The 18470-nt window shown below is 43.1% G+C and overlaps 1 protein-coding gene across 1 annotated transcript in view; it reads right to left on the reverse strand.

Annotated features, from left to right (window-relative positions):
• The window catches only part of exoc6b (exocyst complex component 6B), a 134445-nt gene that overhangs the window by 52610 nt on the left and 63365 nt on the right, over window positions 1-18470 (reverse strand). Inside the window, exons 16-18 of the mRNA XM_034676475.1 lie at window positions 11044-11155; window positions 10706-10840; window positions 10420-10608 (exon numbers count right to left, since the gene is read on the reverse strand). Of these exons, the coding sequence (XP_034532366.1) occupies window positions 10420-10608; window positions 10706-10840; window positions 11044-11155 (436 nt within the window). The remainder of the gene's footprint in view (window positions 1-10419; window positions 10609-10705; window positions 10841-11043; window positions 11156-18470) is intronic.

Here is an 18470-nt window from a genome sequence, read left to right on the forward strand (position 1 = left end):
AACACAATGGGTGATTGGTTTAGCATACTTTGTGGGGTATGTTTCCACATTTGGGGCTTTTCTACATGATATTTGGTTTAAATTTAATCAAGAAAGTAAAGACCCCAAAGACTGTTGACAAATGTGTTCGAACAACCAGAACCTCACATGTAAAAGCGTTCAGTGTATAAACAGATTTATGTGTATCTCCACCAAACCGCGCACCTCCCACTTTGGAGGCTGTTTTGTTTTGAAGCAGTCCCATCTGAATTCAGCTCGTGTCTTACGATGCCAGAAAGCAGGCTCGAGTCAGAAACACAGCAGCACAGTAAGTCACTGCTTCACAAACGCCATAACTGCACTGATTCACGACTCCTGGAAGGGATTCGACACGGTGTATAAAATGCTCCCAGTGTATCCAGAAACCTGTCAGTCAAACGAAACGGCAAGCTAGGGCAGCCAAAAGTCAGGAGGTGGGATCATGGCAAAACAAAATATGATGCTGATGTGCAACACACACAAGCGTGAATGCCTCAGCTGTGATAGAAAATATGAGCGGGAGTGTCTGCGGCGTGAATCTGACGGGTCACAGGTGTTTATTTCTGAGGAACGGCTTGGAAAATGACTAAAAATGGATATCTGCAGACTCACAGAGTCCACCTCCAATCACCAGAGAGGGAGCAGGTCCAGGTTATGACAGGTATTTGTTCATGTCACTCGAGGAACACCACAAAAATGAAGTCTGGACTTTCAGGTTTCAGAGGTAATTATTTGGAGCGTTCTCGGCTTTTTGAATGTAACCTTGACACGAGCAATCGAGAGCCAGTGCAAGCAGCTTCACTTCAAGGACTGAAAACCACATTTGGTCAGACAGATACCAGGGCTGGAAATTCCTTTATGTCTAGGGTAACAAGTGGTAAATCCATTTTTTTTTCCTCTGGCTTCAGATCTGTTGTGTAATAGACTTGTGAGAAATGTGTTGAGCAGGGGAGATTGGGACACCACAGGAACAAACAATGCTTAGGATTTAAAAGTAGACGTTATGTTTCAGTATAGAGGAGGATTTCAACTGACTAGTGCTCTACCAAGGTTTATAAACTATAAGCCCAAACCATGGACTCTGTATGTGGAGTGGAAGGAGCCACCATGCCATCATCTGGGGGTTGATGGTGGACACTTTAAAGGTGACTACATTGGACAAGAGATTGGAGGTGACCGGGTTGGCAAATGCTAACATATGCTGACATTGGCACAAGGTTTCAGCACTAGGGTTTCAACACTTGATCCACACCATGCATTCAAATGAATACACCCTGTGTTTGTTCAACCTGAGTATTGAAATTAAGAACTTTTGTATTAATTATATTTTTCATAACAGTCAACATTAATACAAACGTCCCGGTTGATCATTAAAAAGTACATAATTCAGTGTAGCAGGGGTATTTTGTTCCATTTTGCCACTGTGTCGTCACATTTCCAGAAAATCCAGTGCCGAACTGGCTTTATATCCAAAGTTAAAATGCTAAATGCTACATACTAATCCTAGATATTAATTGGGATACTTGTATTTTAGCTGGTTTTAAGTTTTAAACAAAAAGTATGGCCTTAAGTGAAGGAGTTTAAGTATCTTGGGGTCTTGTTCGCGAGTCTGGGTAAAATGGAGCATGAGATTGACAGGTGGATTGATGTGTCAGCAGTCATGGAGGAGTTGCACCAGACCATTTTGGTGAAGATGGAGCTGAGCTGGAAGGTAAAGCTTTCCAGTCGGTCCACGTTCCAACCCTCACCTATGGTCATGAGGTATGGGTCCTGACTAAAGGACTAAGGTCTCGGATACAAACGGCTGAAATGAGCGTTCTCTGAAGACTGCCTGGAATCAGCCTTAGAGAGAGGGTAAGGACCTTGGACATCCGGAGGGAGCTTGGAGTAGAGCCACTGGTCCTTTGAATTGAAAGGAGTCAGTTGAGGTGGTTTGAGCATTTGATAAGGATGCCTCCTGGACCCTCTCCTTTTGCAGGTGATCCAGGCATGTGCAACTGGGAGTAGGCCAAGGGGTAGACCCAGAACTTGTTGGAAGGGTTATATGTTCAACCTGATCTGGGAATGCCTTGGGATCCCCCAGGAGGAGTTGGACAGTGTTGCTGGGGAGTGGGATGTCTGGGTCGATCTGCTTGGACTGCTGCCTCCAAGACCCGACCGTCCAAAGTAAATGGATATGGATGCACAAAAACTATGGACTAAAATTGAACATTAAGCTCCTAAAGGTTTCTCTAAGTGTGGCCATACATTGGAAAAGTCATTTACAGGATGCCTTGGTTGGGATCTGTCAATCATACAAGAGCCACGCCCTAAAAATACCCTGATTACTGTCTATTTTACACAAATGGGGCTTTAAAAAATGGGAATTAGAATGGGTATTTAAAAATAAAAGTCATAGTCTGATTTAGAAGACTTAAAACTAGTGATCAGGACCATAAAGTTAGTGGATAAATGTTTGTTTAAGTATTAATTTAAGTGAGAAGTCAGGCCATTTAATCATTTACTTCTATTTAAATACCCTTCTGTTTGCAGCAGTTAAAACAGCCTTTGAATTAATACAGTTTAAAGTTACTCTGCATCATATTTCAGACTAGCAGGAAACATCTACTTCCTTTGGGAGGTTTATGTTGAACAGGTGTCTGCTAATCGTTTCCCTCCCTGGTTGGGATAAAGCTTTGGGTTCACAAACACAGATTCAGGCAGACGTGCATCACTTCTACTTCACTCTACATGCTGGTTGGTAAACTCCAAAGTAAGGTTTTAGGGGTCAAGGTTGAAGGGTTAACGGGATCAGTCAGGGTTTGGTAATCACTCCATTATCATAACAACCAAAATACTCACCGGTAAAGTAGCATGTTCTATTGGCGTTCCCTACGGTAAGAAAAACAAACCGGTGAATTCAGCAAACGGCGTGACACAGAAATGTTTTATTAGTGGAAGACATAAAAGTTGAAGGGTTATAATGGCTACATGGAAATGAAACTTCTTTCCACCTCTGTGCAGAGAGTATTTATTTCACGTAGGCCCCCGAGATGAAGCTAATCTGGCTTTATCTGGCGATTTGTTGCAGAGTGCCGAAGCTCCATGGAGAAACTCAGTAAGTCCTGGACTCAGCGCGCGGGGGAAGGAAGCTGCCGCCAAAACCTCCTCGAAGCACGGCAGAGGACTGATCAAGGAGCTTATGGAGCATAAAATTGGAGCACTACGGTCAGAGGAGGGTCCAAAATGTATGTGATTATTTTCACTCCCAAGGCCTTCTCAAGCCTTCCCTGATCCGTCTTTAAATGTGAGCTCAATTTGATTAAGAGTATTTAGCTCACACTGAACTCCGACTGGTATTATTAGCTCTTGGATAAAGTAACATTTTCCCCTCCTGTGAGATTTGGGTCGATGTGTGTCTAAAGTTGTTGAAGAAATGTGAGCCAGCTGAGCTCGCTTAGTGCGCGTCTGCTTCCAGCTAGTAACATTTAGAGCTGTTAAAACAACCACATAAGCACAAACACACACATACAGAGCACGCCGTGTTGGTGCAAGAATGCTGCTGTGTCACGGTGAGCCTTCGTTTAACAAAGCGCGTGTGTGTGTGTGTGTGTGTGTGTGTGTACGCCGGGGTTTCAGGGCGCTTACTGTTACTTGCATAACATCCCGGATTTTTACAGTCATAAAAATTTGAAACAATCACTTATTCTTGGATTCTTGGATTCTTGGTGGGTGTCCAATGGCGGTCCTCAACCTCAAATCTGACCCCACCTCCCCCTCCCCATCTTTGAGCTTTCTGGAGCATCCCCTATGAGCTGTATTCTCTTCAAATGAAGCCAAACTGAAATGTATTATGTTACTGTCCCTCAGATTTGACCACAAACATCAACTGGGAACGTTTCGAGGAGTAAATATAATGCCTCTACTGCCAAAATGAAGAAGTACCAGATGCACAAAATTAGTCGTTTCAGTGATTACATTTTTAGATTTTATGTAATTGGATTCCAATAAGCTGTTAAAGAGGTTAACCAACTTTTTTTTTTTTTTAAGTTATATTTTTGGGGCTTCTTGCATTTATTTTATAGGACAGCTGAAGAGAGATAGGATATGTGGGGAGCAGAGAGAGGGGGAAGACATGCAGGAAATGGTCGACCGGCCGGGAATCGAACTGGCGACCCCTACGACGAGGACTGTAGCCTCTGTATGTGGGGCGTTTAGACCGCTAGGCCACCAGCGCCCCAGTAAACCAACATTTTAACAAGCTTTTGATTGACTTTGGTATAGAAATAGTGGATCAGATCCAGCACTATATTTAGAAAAATCAAGGAAGAGGTAGATCAAGAACTCCCATCATCCGAACGTTAAATACAGCATTTAGTTATTGGAGTCTGGTGGCTTTTTAAGAGAGCAATGGGGCAGAAGTTGGTAAAAGTAAAAGTTAATCTGGGGCGCTGGTGGTCTAGTGGTCCAAGCGCCCCACGTACAGAGGCTACAGTCCTAATCGCAGAGGTCGCCGGTTCGATTCCAACCATCGACTATTTCCTGCATGTCCACCCCCACCCTCTACTCCCCACATTTCCTGTCTCTCTTCAGCTGTCCTGTCCATTGAAGGCAAAGATGCCCAAAATATATATATCTAAAAATACCATCCATCCATCCATCCATTATCTTCACCGCTTATCCCGTTAGGGGTCACGGGGGGCTGGAGCCTATCCCAGCTGGCTTCGGGCAGAAGGCAGGGTACACCCTGGACAGGTCGCCAACCTATCACAGGGCTAACACAGAGAGACAGACCACCATTCACACACACACTCACACCTACGGGCAATTTAGAGTGATCAATCAACCTGGTGAGCATGTTTTTGGATTGTGGGAGGAAGCCGGAGTACCCGGAGAGAACCCACGCATGCACGGGGAGAACATGCAAACTCCACACAGAAAGGCACCTGCCCGGCCGGGGATTCGAACCAGGAACCTTCTAGCTGTGAGGCACCAGTGTTACCCACTGCACCACCGTGTAGAATCCTTGCATGATGTTGTGAAACACTTGGAATAATATGAGTCTGTTGATGAGGTAAACAAACACTTTCAGGGAGGATGGCAGCCAATGGGAACGCCAACTGGCCCAACACCCAAAGATGACAAGTTGTTCAAATTCTACAGGTATTTGAAGATGTCCTTCTCAATTCCTAATGTCATGAATCTTAGAAGTTTTTCTGAGTTTGCATGTTGCCCAATAACTTTATCCTGTTGTCTTAAATGCTTTAAACTTTCACTTTAATGAAAACTAACCCTTTAAGTTGACTTACAAATGTTCCTTTTTTAATAAAGCTTATAGTTAGAGCTGGTTCAGGCTTGGAACAGCTCTTGGTTATGCTGCTATAGGCTGCCAGGATCCCCTCTCTCTCATCATTTACTTTCACCCTACCTGTCCCATTAAAGTTACTAACCATTGACCTTTCTGGAGTCCCTGAGCTCCCTTGTCTCGTAGGTTCCTCCAACCTGCTGCTGTGGACGTGCCAGACTCCAGCTGCTACAACTACTACTCTCCGTCTCACCACTATCATCCCTCTCTCTCTTCATCTCCCTCTATCCCTCTCTCCAACACAGTAGGTCTCAGCAGATGTGTGTCTAACATGAGTCTGGTCCTGCTGGAGGTTTCTGCCTGTTAAAGGAAGTTTGTCCTTGCCACTGTAACTTGCTAAATGCTGCAAAGTGCTCTGCTCATGGTGGATTAAGATGAGGTCAGACTGAGTCCTGTCTGGAAGATGGGACTGGATCTGATCCGGTCTTCATGTTGGGTCTTTCTTAATAATAGAACATCGTACGGTCTAGACCTGCTCTGTTTGGAAAGAGTCTGAGGAGAACATTCGTTGGGATTTGGCGCTTTATAAATAAAGATTGATTGATTTTTCAATCTAGCAGTAGTAGCAGCAGAGGTAACAGAAGCAGTAATCTTGCTTCTATTGACTCTCATCAATAGTATCTGATTCATTTGTGTGTAATTCTACTCTTTAATATGATCCCCTCTTTCTTCAGGGTCATACCACCCAGCTTTTTAGATCCATAGCATCTGATCTACTTAGGAGGCCCTGCACTGTGTATATGTGAGTGTGTGTTTGAGTGTGTGTGTGTGTTAAAGTGTGTGTGTGTGTGACAGGGTCATGTCCGGGGCTTGTGGGGGTGTAAGAAAAGCTCCTTAGAAGTGCTGAAAAACACTTAGCTCGACCACCTTGTGTGTGTGGCCTTCTGGCCTTGTGACCCGCTTTGACCAAATCTGTGGACCCAATCATCTTACATTTAACTCTGTGTGTGTGTGTGTGTGTGTGTGTGTGTGTGTGTGTGTGTGTGTGTGTGTCGCCAGCTTTATGAGACCTGTCCATGTGCTTAATCCCGTCTTAGGAAGGAGTGGGAACATGGATCATGTGTGTTTTTGACAGTGTACATAAAAACCTGAGAAAGGAAGTGTTCCAGAGTTCATGGAGGAACAGATCTGATCACGGATTTCAAAATAAAAGTCTGGCTTTATTGTGAAGCTGTAATGATGAGGTGCGAGATAAACATTTACTGGAAAGCTCCTGTGAGGAGTTTTAGGGTTTTAAACCCTTTCACAGCAACAGTGACGCTTCTTGGGAGCACTAAAGCAAACAACGACGAGAGCAACAATCCACGTAATGTCATTTTTAATGTCATTAACCTTGTGAGGGGGGAGAACAACATCTTACAGTAGGATGAGTTATGTGTCAGAAAAGCTACTTTCCATTTATTGTTAATTAAAGCAGACACCATAAGTGTTCACTGACTGTGGAGCCAAAAGATTTTAGAGCTCCCCCTGCTGACTGTCTGTGGTATCAGTCTTAAACCCCGCCTCTTCAGTTCTAACAGATGGAACGAGGGGGAAAAACTATAATCTTAAAATGTATGTGATTAAAGTTTGTTCTAACTTCACTGGTTTACGTAAAAGTGTCCGTTTTTTCTGAGAAGTTTTGTTTTAACTAATTAGCATATTTTGAAAATATGATTGATTGACAGCTCTGTGGACCAATGAGGCTCCTGCAGCGTTCTACAGTCGAGGCTGAGGACCAAAGGCGACCGGGCCTCTTCTGTCAGAGCCACATCCCCTGAGTGTGTTTAAATCAAGAGGTTTTCATTCAGTTTTAGGCAGGTTTTTATCATTTTATCACTTTCATATATTTCAGATTTTTTGTTGTTTTAATCTTTTATCTTTTACTGTTTTTATTCTTCCAATATTATTTTAATTTCCTTTTATTTGCCTTTGTCACATTTCTCTTTTGTCTTTTAGTTTCTTTATGATTTGTAAAGCACTTTGTAACCCTGTTCTGAAAAGCGCCATATTAATAAAGATTATTATTATCATAGCTATTATTATTGTTAACATAACTGCTGCACGATCGTGCAGTGGATAGCGCTGTTGCCTCACAGCTAGAAGGTTCCTGATTCGAATCCCCAGCCTTTCTGTGTGGAGTTTGCATGTTCTCCCTGTGCATGCGTGGGTTCTCTCTGGGTACTCCAGCTTCCTCCCACAGTCCAAAAACATGCTCACCAGCTTGATTGATCACTCTAAATTACCCGTAGGTGTGAGTGTGTGCGTGAATGGTTGTCTCTCTCTCTCTGTTAGCCCTGTGATAGGTTGGTGACCTGTCAGGGGTGTACCCTGCCTTCCACCTGAAGCCAGCTGGAATAGGCTCCAGCCCCCCGTGACCCCTAACGGGATAAGCGGTCAAGATAATGGATGGATGGATAACTGTTATTATTATTATTATTTTATTATTTTTATTATATCGGATTAGCAGAGTAGAGGAGGAACGGCGAAAGAAGATGTGACGAACACTAACACAAGAGTCCCAGAACCTTCCACAGTCGGGACTGTCTGCCTCAAACAGACACAAGAATCTGTTCTGCTGGACTGGACTGGTCCCACTGAGGGTCCTTTAGCGGTTTATTGGAAAGTTTAAAGCAAGTCTGGTTTTTGACAAGGGTGTGACATTACCGGCCAGGTCACTTCCATGCGTACCTTGGCTGCATGAGGAGGCGGTCTTTTGGCTTCTTATCTTACAATGAAGACACTTTGACCATGTGTATACAGACAGTGCTACTAATGCATGGACAGGACAGAATTAGCAAAGAGATAAGAGGTTACTCTGTCCACAGGGGGCGCCAAATCCACAGAGACTTGTAGTTTCTCAACCAGGATGACCTTCATGCATAATTTTAACACTTAACAAAGTCACCTGACTTTATCAAATGAAACCAGAGTTAGCTCAAAGCTTATGCACACCAGCAGGTCACATCATTAACACAGGCCTAATAGAGGACTGTATCAAATGTATATAATCCAGAACATTAGTAAAGTGATCTAATACAGACAGATTACTTTCATTCATGGTGGTTATTACAGCAGGTTAAGTCCAGGCACTTTAACACGCTAATGCTTGCTCAGACAGCTGTGGGTTTTTTTTTTTTCCTGACAGCATCACGAGGAGAGTCTACACTCTGCCATGCCCTCCACATAGACCCATGCTGCAGTGTGTAATGTCATTAGAGCGGGGCTGTAGAGTCAATAGCCTGAGCCGCAGTATAATCCGGTGCTGCTGACCTGACCAGCTCACCCTTTAATGAGCTTAACGGGCCCCATGTTAACGATCTAACCCGTAACAAGCCCAAACTCGAACCGACTAAAGCAGATTGTCCGGCCCTGTGATGTCTCACGCTAACATGCAGAGAGACTGGTGAGGGGGCTTATATAAAACACACACACACACACACACACACACACACACATACACCAGGTATATAACATACACAAGTACAGTTCACACGCTCGAAACAAAGCATCAAAACATGTTCAAACTCAGTCACATCTGTACCCCAGAGTCGGTTTTATAACTGTTCGTAAACAAGGTTCAGGATGTGGATTTACATCTGAACTTGAATGCATCTTTATTTGTGTATTAAGCAGATTTAACACAAACATTAATGCACCTTTAATAAACTGGCTGCAGGAGATTGATGTTTGCAAAACAGAATTAATAGAGCATAAATAAGATGACTCATAACACCACAGGAAGTCAGTCTGAGAGTATCAACTGTGATACTTTGGTCAATTAATTCTTTAAAAAAATATTTCAAGTTCGTTCATAAAAAATAAAACTTCTCAGAAATTACAAAAGAAATATTTAAAATGTTTAAAAATACACTTACACTACAATTTTTCTAACTTAATTCAATTGATCATTTTAATGTCACTTTATATTTATTTTAATATTCTATTGTTTTATCTATTTTCTAACTTTCAATTTTAGTATCAAACTACTTATTTTTATCAATCTTATTTCTTATATTTATACATTTTTTTTTTACTTATTTTATAACTATTTCTCTTTGTTGTTTATTTATATGTTTTATTGCAATTGTTGTGTTTTAGTCTTTACTTCAAAATCTTTTAAATTATCGTTAAAAAAATCTTCTGTGGTTGTTACATTTTTTATATTTTCAATCACTGTAAAGCACTTTTTGTTGAATTGCATTTGTATGAAAGGTGCGATATAAATAAAAATTGATTAAATGTTCAAAATGAAGACTTCTTTTGCACCAGTTTGTCTGTTTATTTTTAATTTAACTTTTAAAAAATGCCATTTTTGTTTTTTTATGTTAATCAGGATTTCAAGCATTAGTGTTATTAAACTCCACTCCTGGTATTTAGAGACTGGTTAAAGTCATGTTAAATATGTAACATCCTTAGTTTTGTTTTATTCACATTGGACCTCATTCACCAATCAGGTTCTTACAACCCACTTACAAAGTTTTTAAGAAGATTCTGACATTTACCAAAGTTTTGTGATCTGGGATTTGTTCGTAGCTAATAACAAAATCCCAAAACACTCTGACGAACGTTTGAGTGCTGACATGTCAGAGTATTGTGTTTTCCTTCATTTAGCACTTTTATATAATAAAGACGATTATAAATACATGATTTAATCAACTTTTGTTTCAATCGTGAAATGTTAATTTTAAACTACAAAATGTTAAATTATGAATTTCAAAAAAATATCAGAATCAGATCAGAATGAGCTTTACTGTACTGATATAGACCTACAAACATCTCACAAGCCTGTATGATTCCTGTGTGTGGCCCTGCAGTGCCATGCCCTTATATGGGCATTTAAGGGAGTATATCTATGTGAATTAAGAGCACAAGCTTCAAACTTACAGGGACATGGAATTCATCAATTTAAGAACACAGGTGGAACAATTCTTCTGTTTAAGAAGCGTTCATGAATCTGATGTAAACTTCTCCAAAGTCAATTAAATAAATAACGTAAGCTGTTGGTGAATGAGGCCCAGTGTTCAGAATCATTGGTGTAGTTTTTGTTCCTCTAGCTCTCTGTTGTGTGAACTTACAGGCAGGTTGGTGAAGACGCTGAAGGTGCTCCTCAGGAAGGCGATCAGATCAATCAGGTAGTCGCTGGTGTCCTGAGCCCCGCCTCCCTGCAACGTGGCCATCCAATCGTAATCAGCCAGCTGCAGGAACTGATCGATCTTTGCGTTCAGACTAGTGTAGATCTCAGCTTCAGCTGCATGACGGGCGTCCTGAACGGAGACCACAAAACAGACTTGGACTTAACATTTACATCTGTGAGAGTCTTTGCTTTAACTTCAGAGGAGAAGGGTTTTTTTCTGTGTTTACCTTGAAGGTGGAGGTCCCGTACAGCTTGGTGGCGTTGGCCGTGTCAGGCGGGACGTTTGTGATGTTTGAAATGAACTCCTCCAGGAAGTGGCAGCTCTGCTCCAGGTGGGTGGTGTTTATAATCACCTGCACCAACTAGAAGCAAACAGAGAGGAGGATAATGAGCTTAGCCCAGATTGTGACTTCTGAAATTGCCGAACTGTTGCTTTCTGATCACTTGAAATGTTGATATTTGTTCTCTTCCAGGAGGTTCTGATTAAATAATTGACATTTCATATCCCAGTTCTGCAAAGATGTGGAGGAAGAGAACTGCAAAGTGTGCAAACATGGTTAAATACCTCCGCCAGCCCCACATTCTTCTTCTTGATGGCGTACTGCAGACAGTTGCTGAGGGTCCTGGTCAGCAGCAGGTTGGTGGACTTGCGGATCATATCGTCGACCTCCGTGGAGCTGAGAACACAAACAAGATAAAGTCCACCTCAGAGTGAGTGTGTGCGCTGAAACGATCGCTTCCTTTTCTCACAGACGGCTGCTCCGTCAGAGAGCCAGGACAAACAGTTTAAGTTCATTTCTCCGTCTGTGTCTCTCTCACCGTTTGGAAAGTGGAAATGTCAGCCAATTCGAATGAGCACATTAGCATGTCTGAGCTGTCAGGCTCATTAGGAGTCTGACAAAGCTTTAATTTTCCCTGATAACACTTAGGATCATTTAGGGGGAATTATTTTCTGACCTGGAGCTCATCGATAGATTGCTTCAGCGTGGATGTGCCAGACGGCTGGAACGGTAATCACTGCGGGGAAATCCTGATCAAAACACGTCTACAGACCGGGTTTGTTATCGCCAAGACTCAAACAAGAAAGAGAGCTGCTCTGTTCGCTCTGTTTGTCAAAGACTAAGATGATTAAGTTATATTTTTTGGGGCATTTTCACTGTTATTTATTGGACAGCTGAAGAGAGACAGGAAACATGGGAAGCAGAGATCAGAGGAAGACATACAGCAAATGGTCCAGGCTGGGAGTCGAACCAACAACCACTGCTAGATGTATGGGGTGCGCGCCTAAACTGCTAGATCAACAACACCCCTAGATTATTATTTCTAACAATAGAGAGTCTGAATGTTGGGCGCTTTAAAGGAGCATTATCCAAAAGAGTCATTTCACCTTGTAGGAAACAGGAGTTGTTGGTCTACCTCCGCCTGGATTGGTCTTATTGTGTCACCTTCGTGTTCTGAGTCGCAAGTTTAGATCGAAAGCATATATTTGTAAAACAGTCACACAAATAAATTCAACAATTACAACCAAGGCAGACGAGCAACTCCTCGGATACGCAAGTAAGAGGACTTTTTAAGTCAACAGAGTCTGGTGGCCTTGAAGAAACAAGAAGGTCTGCACACCAGGAGTCTTATTTATAAAAGTTTGCATGGGGCGCTGGCAGCCTAGTGGTCTAAGCGCTCCATGTATAGAGACTACAGTCCTCGCAGAGGTCGCAGGTTTGACCCCCGGCCGGTCGGCCATTATCTGCATGTCTTCCCCCACTCTCAACTCCCCATATTTCCTGTCTCTCTTCAGCTGTCCTGTCATTAAAGGCAAAAAGGCCCAAAAACATAACTTTAAAAACAAATAAATAAAAGTGTGCGTACGCCAAAAACCCGGAAATGGCGTGCTCCAAAACTAATTCCTATTTATAAAAACATTCAAACTCATATGGTCAATGCAAAGCACCTTATGAATAAAAATGCATTCAACATCAGCCTTTTTGCGTACGTAACGCTAACAAATGAGACACCAGGAAGCTCCCACAGACGGGGGATTCATGATCACTCTGAGGACGAGCATGTTAGCTTGAAACATCATGTTGTGCTAAATAGAACCTTCTACAGGAGCTTCCTGGTGTGCAAACCTTCTTGTTTCTTTGTGCGTGTTGGTTCTGGATCCAGCACTCACTGAAGCATGTCTGAATTTGGTTTTTAGCCTTTCAGAAACAGAGATGATGACAGTTTCTGGGTTCAAAAAAGCATCTTATTCTTTAACTAACAGATCTGCGTCTTAAGGGTCTTTACTGTGATGTAGTCAGACACTCAGAGTAATGATCTAAACCCGTCTGTGATGAAGTTAAGCACTTTAATGGGGGTACATTGATCAGGTGAGCTGCCACCAAGAATGGCGCAACCATTCCAGCCATCGCCATCCAAAGCTGTGGACTTGGAGCATCTCCAAACCAGTTGAGTAGCAAGTCTGTCGCACAACAACATATGGGAAAAATAAATGAGGGTCCAGGTTCCCTTTAAACAGAAACCACCCTAATCTAAAGCTTGACGAATCTCCAAATCAAAACAACACAGATCAAGAAGTTTTGTCTCTTTGTGTAATCTGCCTTAATAAACAGCGTACGGTATTATATATCTACTCTTCCTCATCCCTCAGCGAGTCCTAAGAAGTCCTTAAGTTACCGCTTCAGCTCAGCCAACACGGCGCTCAGAGAGCCAACAGGCTGTTAGGTCTGAATGAGCTCAAATTTACTGTAAAAACAAACGTCTGATGGTGCTAATCGAGCCCACTTACAGAATCTCTGACATACTATTATGTTTGAAATGTGGGCCATGTTTGGTGGAAAAGCCCACACAACTGTCTGCACACTCTGGAGGTCCGGGGGAGGTTTGTCAGGGAGGCGGTGTAAGGGAATAAAACCATCCCGTCCATCCATTTTAGGTGGTCTGAAAACTACAAACTTACATATAAACCACTTCATAACTTTTTAAATCATAAGTGAAGTGATGCTAAAGAAGAAGTTTCTCCATCAGCTTGGCTGTTATTTACTTCCGCTTTCTGAAACCGGAAATCCAGCGACGCCTGACCCAGCATCCTGCAGACCAGATCCAACAGAACAGTCAAACTACATACTACTTTTGAATGTGGGATGCAGTACGTACTTTTGGATGGGTGGGTATATTTGACAACCATGGCGTTCCATTTAGGGGTGTCAACAATTAATCAAGTATCGATAAATTGATCGTTCAGAACTTACTCAAACACATTTTTTTGTTTTGATTTTCTAACACATGGAACAAACATCATGTGGTCTCATATTTCGTTCAGCTACCAGGGAGGTGTTTTAAGTTTAAAGCATGTTTTGATGTGAATCAGCTGACTGAATGTGTTGGGCACAGAGGAGACGCTCAGCTGGGGGCTGAGGCTGAGTGACAGGTCTCCACGAGCACGTCTTTTTCTCCGCCACTGGACTGATTATGACCGGACACGGACCGGACCACGGATCTGGTGGAAGTCCCATGTTAGGGACCTTAAACACCACAGGCAGGCATCAGGGCTTGTACCCTGGTTAATTGCCCATAGGTGTGAGTGTGAGCATTGTAATGGTAAAATCCGTTCCTTTGTGGTCAACTGCCCGAGACGCCCCATCTCTTGACCCCTCATCAAGACACTAGGTCCCATTGTGTTTTAAATTGTGACGTCTAGACCCTGAAACCTCCTTGATGAATACACAATCCCATCCTGGTGCAGATACCTACAACAGACAAAGGGTGTGAAAGGGTGTGAAAAACACCTTAGGGACCCCGCCCTGATGTAGATACCTGCAACAGACAAAGGGTGTGAAACACGCCTTAGGGGGCGGTCCTCAGGTATAAATGTTCGAGCTTTCCCCATGTTCGAGGTCTTTCTCCATTCCAACCGCTCGGGTGTTGACTGACCTTTTCCTTGCAAAGAAAATAAAACCTTGTCGGCCGGCAGAAGTCTCTATTTCATTATTCACCAGCAACGGGAAGTAACGGCGAAAACTTCCACAACAGCATGAATGGTTGTATGTCTCTATGTGTTTGCCCTCTGATAGGCTGGCGACCTGTCCATTATGTGCCCTGCTATGCGCCAAATGCCAGCTGGGATAGGCTCCAACAGGGCCTGATTTGATTGGTCCCAGTGGTCACTAATTCTCAGCAGCAAAATGTAAATAAGTGAGTGAAGAATGGACTTCACTTAAGTGGTGCTTTTCTAGTCTTTGGGACTCAAAAAGTGTCACATTCTGCCTGTTAAAAGGAAGTTTTTCCTCACCACTGTAACTAGCTAAATACTGCGATGTGCAATGCTCATGATGGATTAAGGTGGGGTCAGACTGAGTCTTACCCTGTCTTGGTGTTGGGTCTCTGTTCATAATTTGACATAGAGTGGTCTAGACCTCCTATGTTTGTAAAAGCGTCTTGAGATAACGTTTGTTGTGATTTGGCGCTCTACAAATAAAGATTGATTGATTGATTGATTGACATTCACGCATTAAAAGCAGAGGTTTCAGGAGCAACTTGAGGTTCAGCGTCTTGCAATGACCTTTCACTCCAGGGACAACTCAATCTACCACATCCTACTTGAGATAATGAGACATTCACCAAGAGATAACCCAAACTACACGCTAAAAGACAGGTGATGGTGTTTCAGGGCGATGTTCATGAAGTCAAAGAGGACAAACACACATCAGCCGAGAGTCAGAGGAGGTCAAACACAGCCGAGATAATCAGCAGAAACAAAAGCGATCACTTTCTCTCGCTGCGGGACGATGAAGAGGAATCTGTCTTTTTTTTTTCCAGCGTACTGTGGGTAACAAACACATTCCAACCAAATCAGCAAATTATCTGTGACTGGAATTCAACCTAAACACACACACACACACACAAGCACACTGTGTCGCCTAAAGGAGAGCGAGAGCTTGAATTTCAAACTTGCTTCATAAAAAAAAAGCAAAAGGAATCCTAAAAACGTTCCGACAATTTGGGAGCAAAAGGGGGGAAAATTCCTGGAGCGGCAGAATTGCAGAGTGGACACAAAAAAAAAATGTGTGTGTGTTTGGAGAGTAGCAAAAAGTCAGTGTATGCTAGTGAACTCAGCAGGCACACACACACACACACACACACTTAAACAAATATAGACACACCGCAGAATTCAGATTGAATTTCATGATATTTTCGCTGCCATCAGTCACAATAAACGCGCGGCGGTTGACGCTGTCAGGGGGACGCCAGATGCCTTAAAGTGCAGCCGTGTTTACAGCTTGGAGAGGAAGGGTAGAAACATGTGGAGGTTTCTTCAAATTACACCCGCAAAGAACAACAACGCTGGCAGCAAACACAAAGACGTGTGAGGGGCGACACACACAAACACACACCGTCCTGAAACAAGTGATACGACAGAACTGGAGTCTCAATTTGTCAGCCAAAGTACGCTTTGCTTTATGTGTGTGGTTTCAGTAAGTGTGTGTCTAAATTTGTGTACAGTGGCATGCAAATATAGTTCCACTCATATTTTGCTTTCACCCTCAAATGGCTCCTTAGCACGACTCCCGGCATCATTCGTCACTGAAACAGCGCTTCTGACACTAAATATCACTGCGGTTCGACTCCTCGGTTCGCCCGCTGACTGAAATAAACTGACGTGAGTGAAACATGATGAAAGAGAGTGAGTGGGTTCAGTGTAGTAGCACAAAATAATAGGGCCGAGTCTCCTAGAAGCTGATATGGCCCGGAGGCGGGTCCGGCTCTTTAGAAAACAGGAGTTATGGGTGTATAACGTCTGATGTTGTCAGCATGGTGGAGCTTTAAATATAAAAGTGAGACACGGCTGAGTCTCAGGATGTAGAGGCTGTGTTTAGGCCTGAAACTGGACGTCTATTTCAGATCTGAGTGTTACCTTATTGATTCCCTGTCGCTACATGAAACAAAAACTTTTGATCAAGCATCCTGCAAACCGCACACCATCCAAAATTTGGATGGTGCAATAAGGAACACCTTTTTGTAGGTGTTTCCTTTCCCTTCCTATGTAGCCACTTTTGTCCTGAAGTTTGGGATCCAGTGTGGAGATGTAGCTCTGCTTTGTGAGAGCACAGTAACATAAGGACTGGTTTCATGTTAGGCACCCTGGCCAAGATCCAAGGACACTTGACCCCAAACCATACCGGACTAGGTCACCATGCACAAGCTCCCTTGAAAAGGTGACCTTGAGTCCAATTTAAGTGTACAAGGGATGCAAAAGCAACTGCTCACAAACAAGGAAGTAGGCTGCTACATGATGTCATAACTACTTGACTTGCAGATATGACGCAAATGTTGCAACCATGCAGCCAGGGCCCATTTCATCCTCTGAGCTGATCTTGACATAGATAGGTCAGTGATAGGGTCTTTGTTGTTGCGCCCAAAACAACAAAACGTCATCCACATAGAACATGAGCAAATGGGGGCACTGGTGGCATAGCGGTCTACGTACGCCCAATCTACAGAGGCTAAAGTCCTTGTTGCAAAGGTTGCTAGTTTGACTCTCAGGCCTTGACCATTTGCTGCATTTCTTCCCCCACTCTCCTTTATATAAAGGCTGATGACACAGGTGGTTGCAACAGTTGATTCTTTGTCTTCGGATTTCTCTAGAATGCATCCATCAAAATTGCATCATTAGGGGCTTGGCTGAGTTAACGGACAAGTAGATGCATTGGAGCTTTTTGCCAGGTGGTTAAAAGCCCTGCCTATGCTCCACTTCTTTGCCTGCGTCTAGTTTGATCGTACGTTATGCTGAGTCAGCATTTTCTGTATGGAGCCACCATCATTGGGTTTAAAACATCACTTCAAACTACGGCCATGTTTTACGGAGTCTATGTGCACTTAAACAAGAAAGCCACGATCAGACTGTGAGAGTCACTGTAGGATTCTCCCCTGGGGAAAAACAGTCCATGTTCTCTGGAAGGGCACTGCACCACTTCCCCGTCTTGGCTTCCCTCGACTGGCTTCCAATTTGCTTCAGAGTTGATATTAAGGTTTTGTTTTTGTTTTTAAAGCTCTGAATGGTCTGGCCCCTCACTACATAACTGACCTCCTGAGCCCTTACAAAACCTCCAGGCCTCTGAGGTCTTCTAACACGTGTCTCCTGGCAGTTCACCGGTCAAAATATCCTCAACCAGGGCCGCCCCCTATGTCGACTCTTTTAAGACTTGCCTCAAAACTCAATTTTATAGTTTAGCATTTGAGTCCTCTTGCCCTGAATAGGTTCTCATTTCCAATGCTGTGTTTTCCTTGTTGTTTGTTTGTCTCTTTTTCAAAAATGCGTTTGGTTTGGTCTCACATTGTGGTTTTTTTATGTATTGTAAAGCACTTTGGTCAGCTTCTGCTGTGTTTTTAAATGTGCTTTGTAACTTGACTTGACCTCCATTCATTGAAACACTTTGAGATGCAATCAACAAATCATGAACTCACTGAGCTGGAGGTGGTGAAGTTGTTAGAGTTGCTCCCAGCAGAATACATATTCATAGTCATTGTAAAGCACAATGTAATCACTTAGATACACAATGAGGCCTCCCATCATCTCTACAAAGTCGAATGTGCTCATGCTCATGTATGTTTTTACTCCTGTGAGTGGTTTACCATCATACAAACTGCATGAAGAAATTGGACCCCATGATATATGTGAACTTGGAACTAGACTACATCAAACAAGCTCTAAAGAAGCTTGGCACGGCGTCCACTGTGGCTGGATCCCTCCTGGTGTTTGTGATTGAACAGCACGCTCTGCAATTTGATTTTGAATCGCCCGATTCTCTTCAATCGTGTGGAAACTGTGGCCAAGAGGAGTTTTCTCTTTCATCCGTACTTGTCTGTGTTTCTTTCCAGTCCTTACCCCAAACAGGCGGGGCCGAGCCCGTGTGCTCTTTCTCAGCAACACCTTGTTTCATATTCACAGTTCAACACGTTCACACCCACAATCCTCTAACCCTGGACCGAGGT

The sequence above is a fragment of the Notolabrus celidotus genome, chromosome 23, assembly GCF_009762535.1.
Source record: "Notolabrus celidotus isolate fNotCel1 chromosome 23, fNotCel1.pri, whole genome shotgun sequence".
Classification (NCBI taxonomy): Eukaryota; Metazoa; Chordata; class Actinopteri; order Labriformes; family Labridae; genus Notolabrus; species Notolabrus celidotus.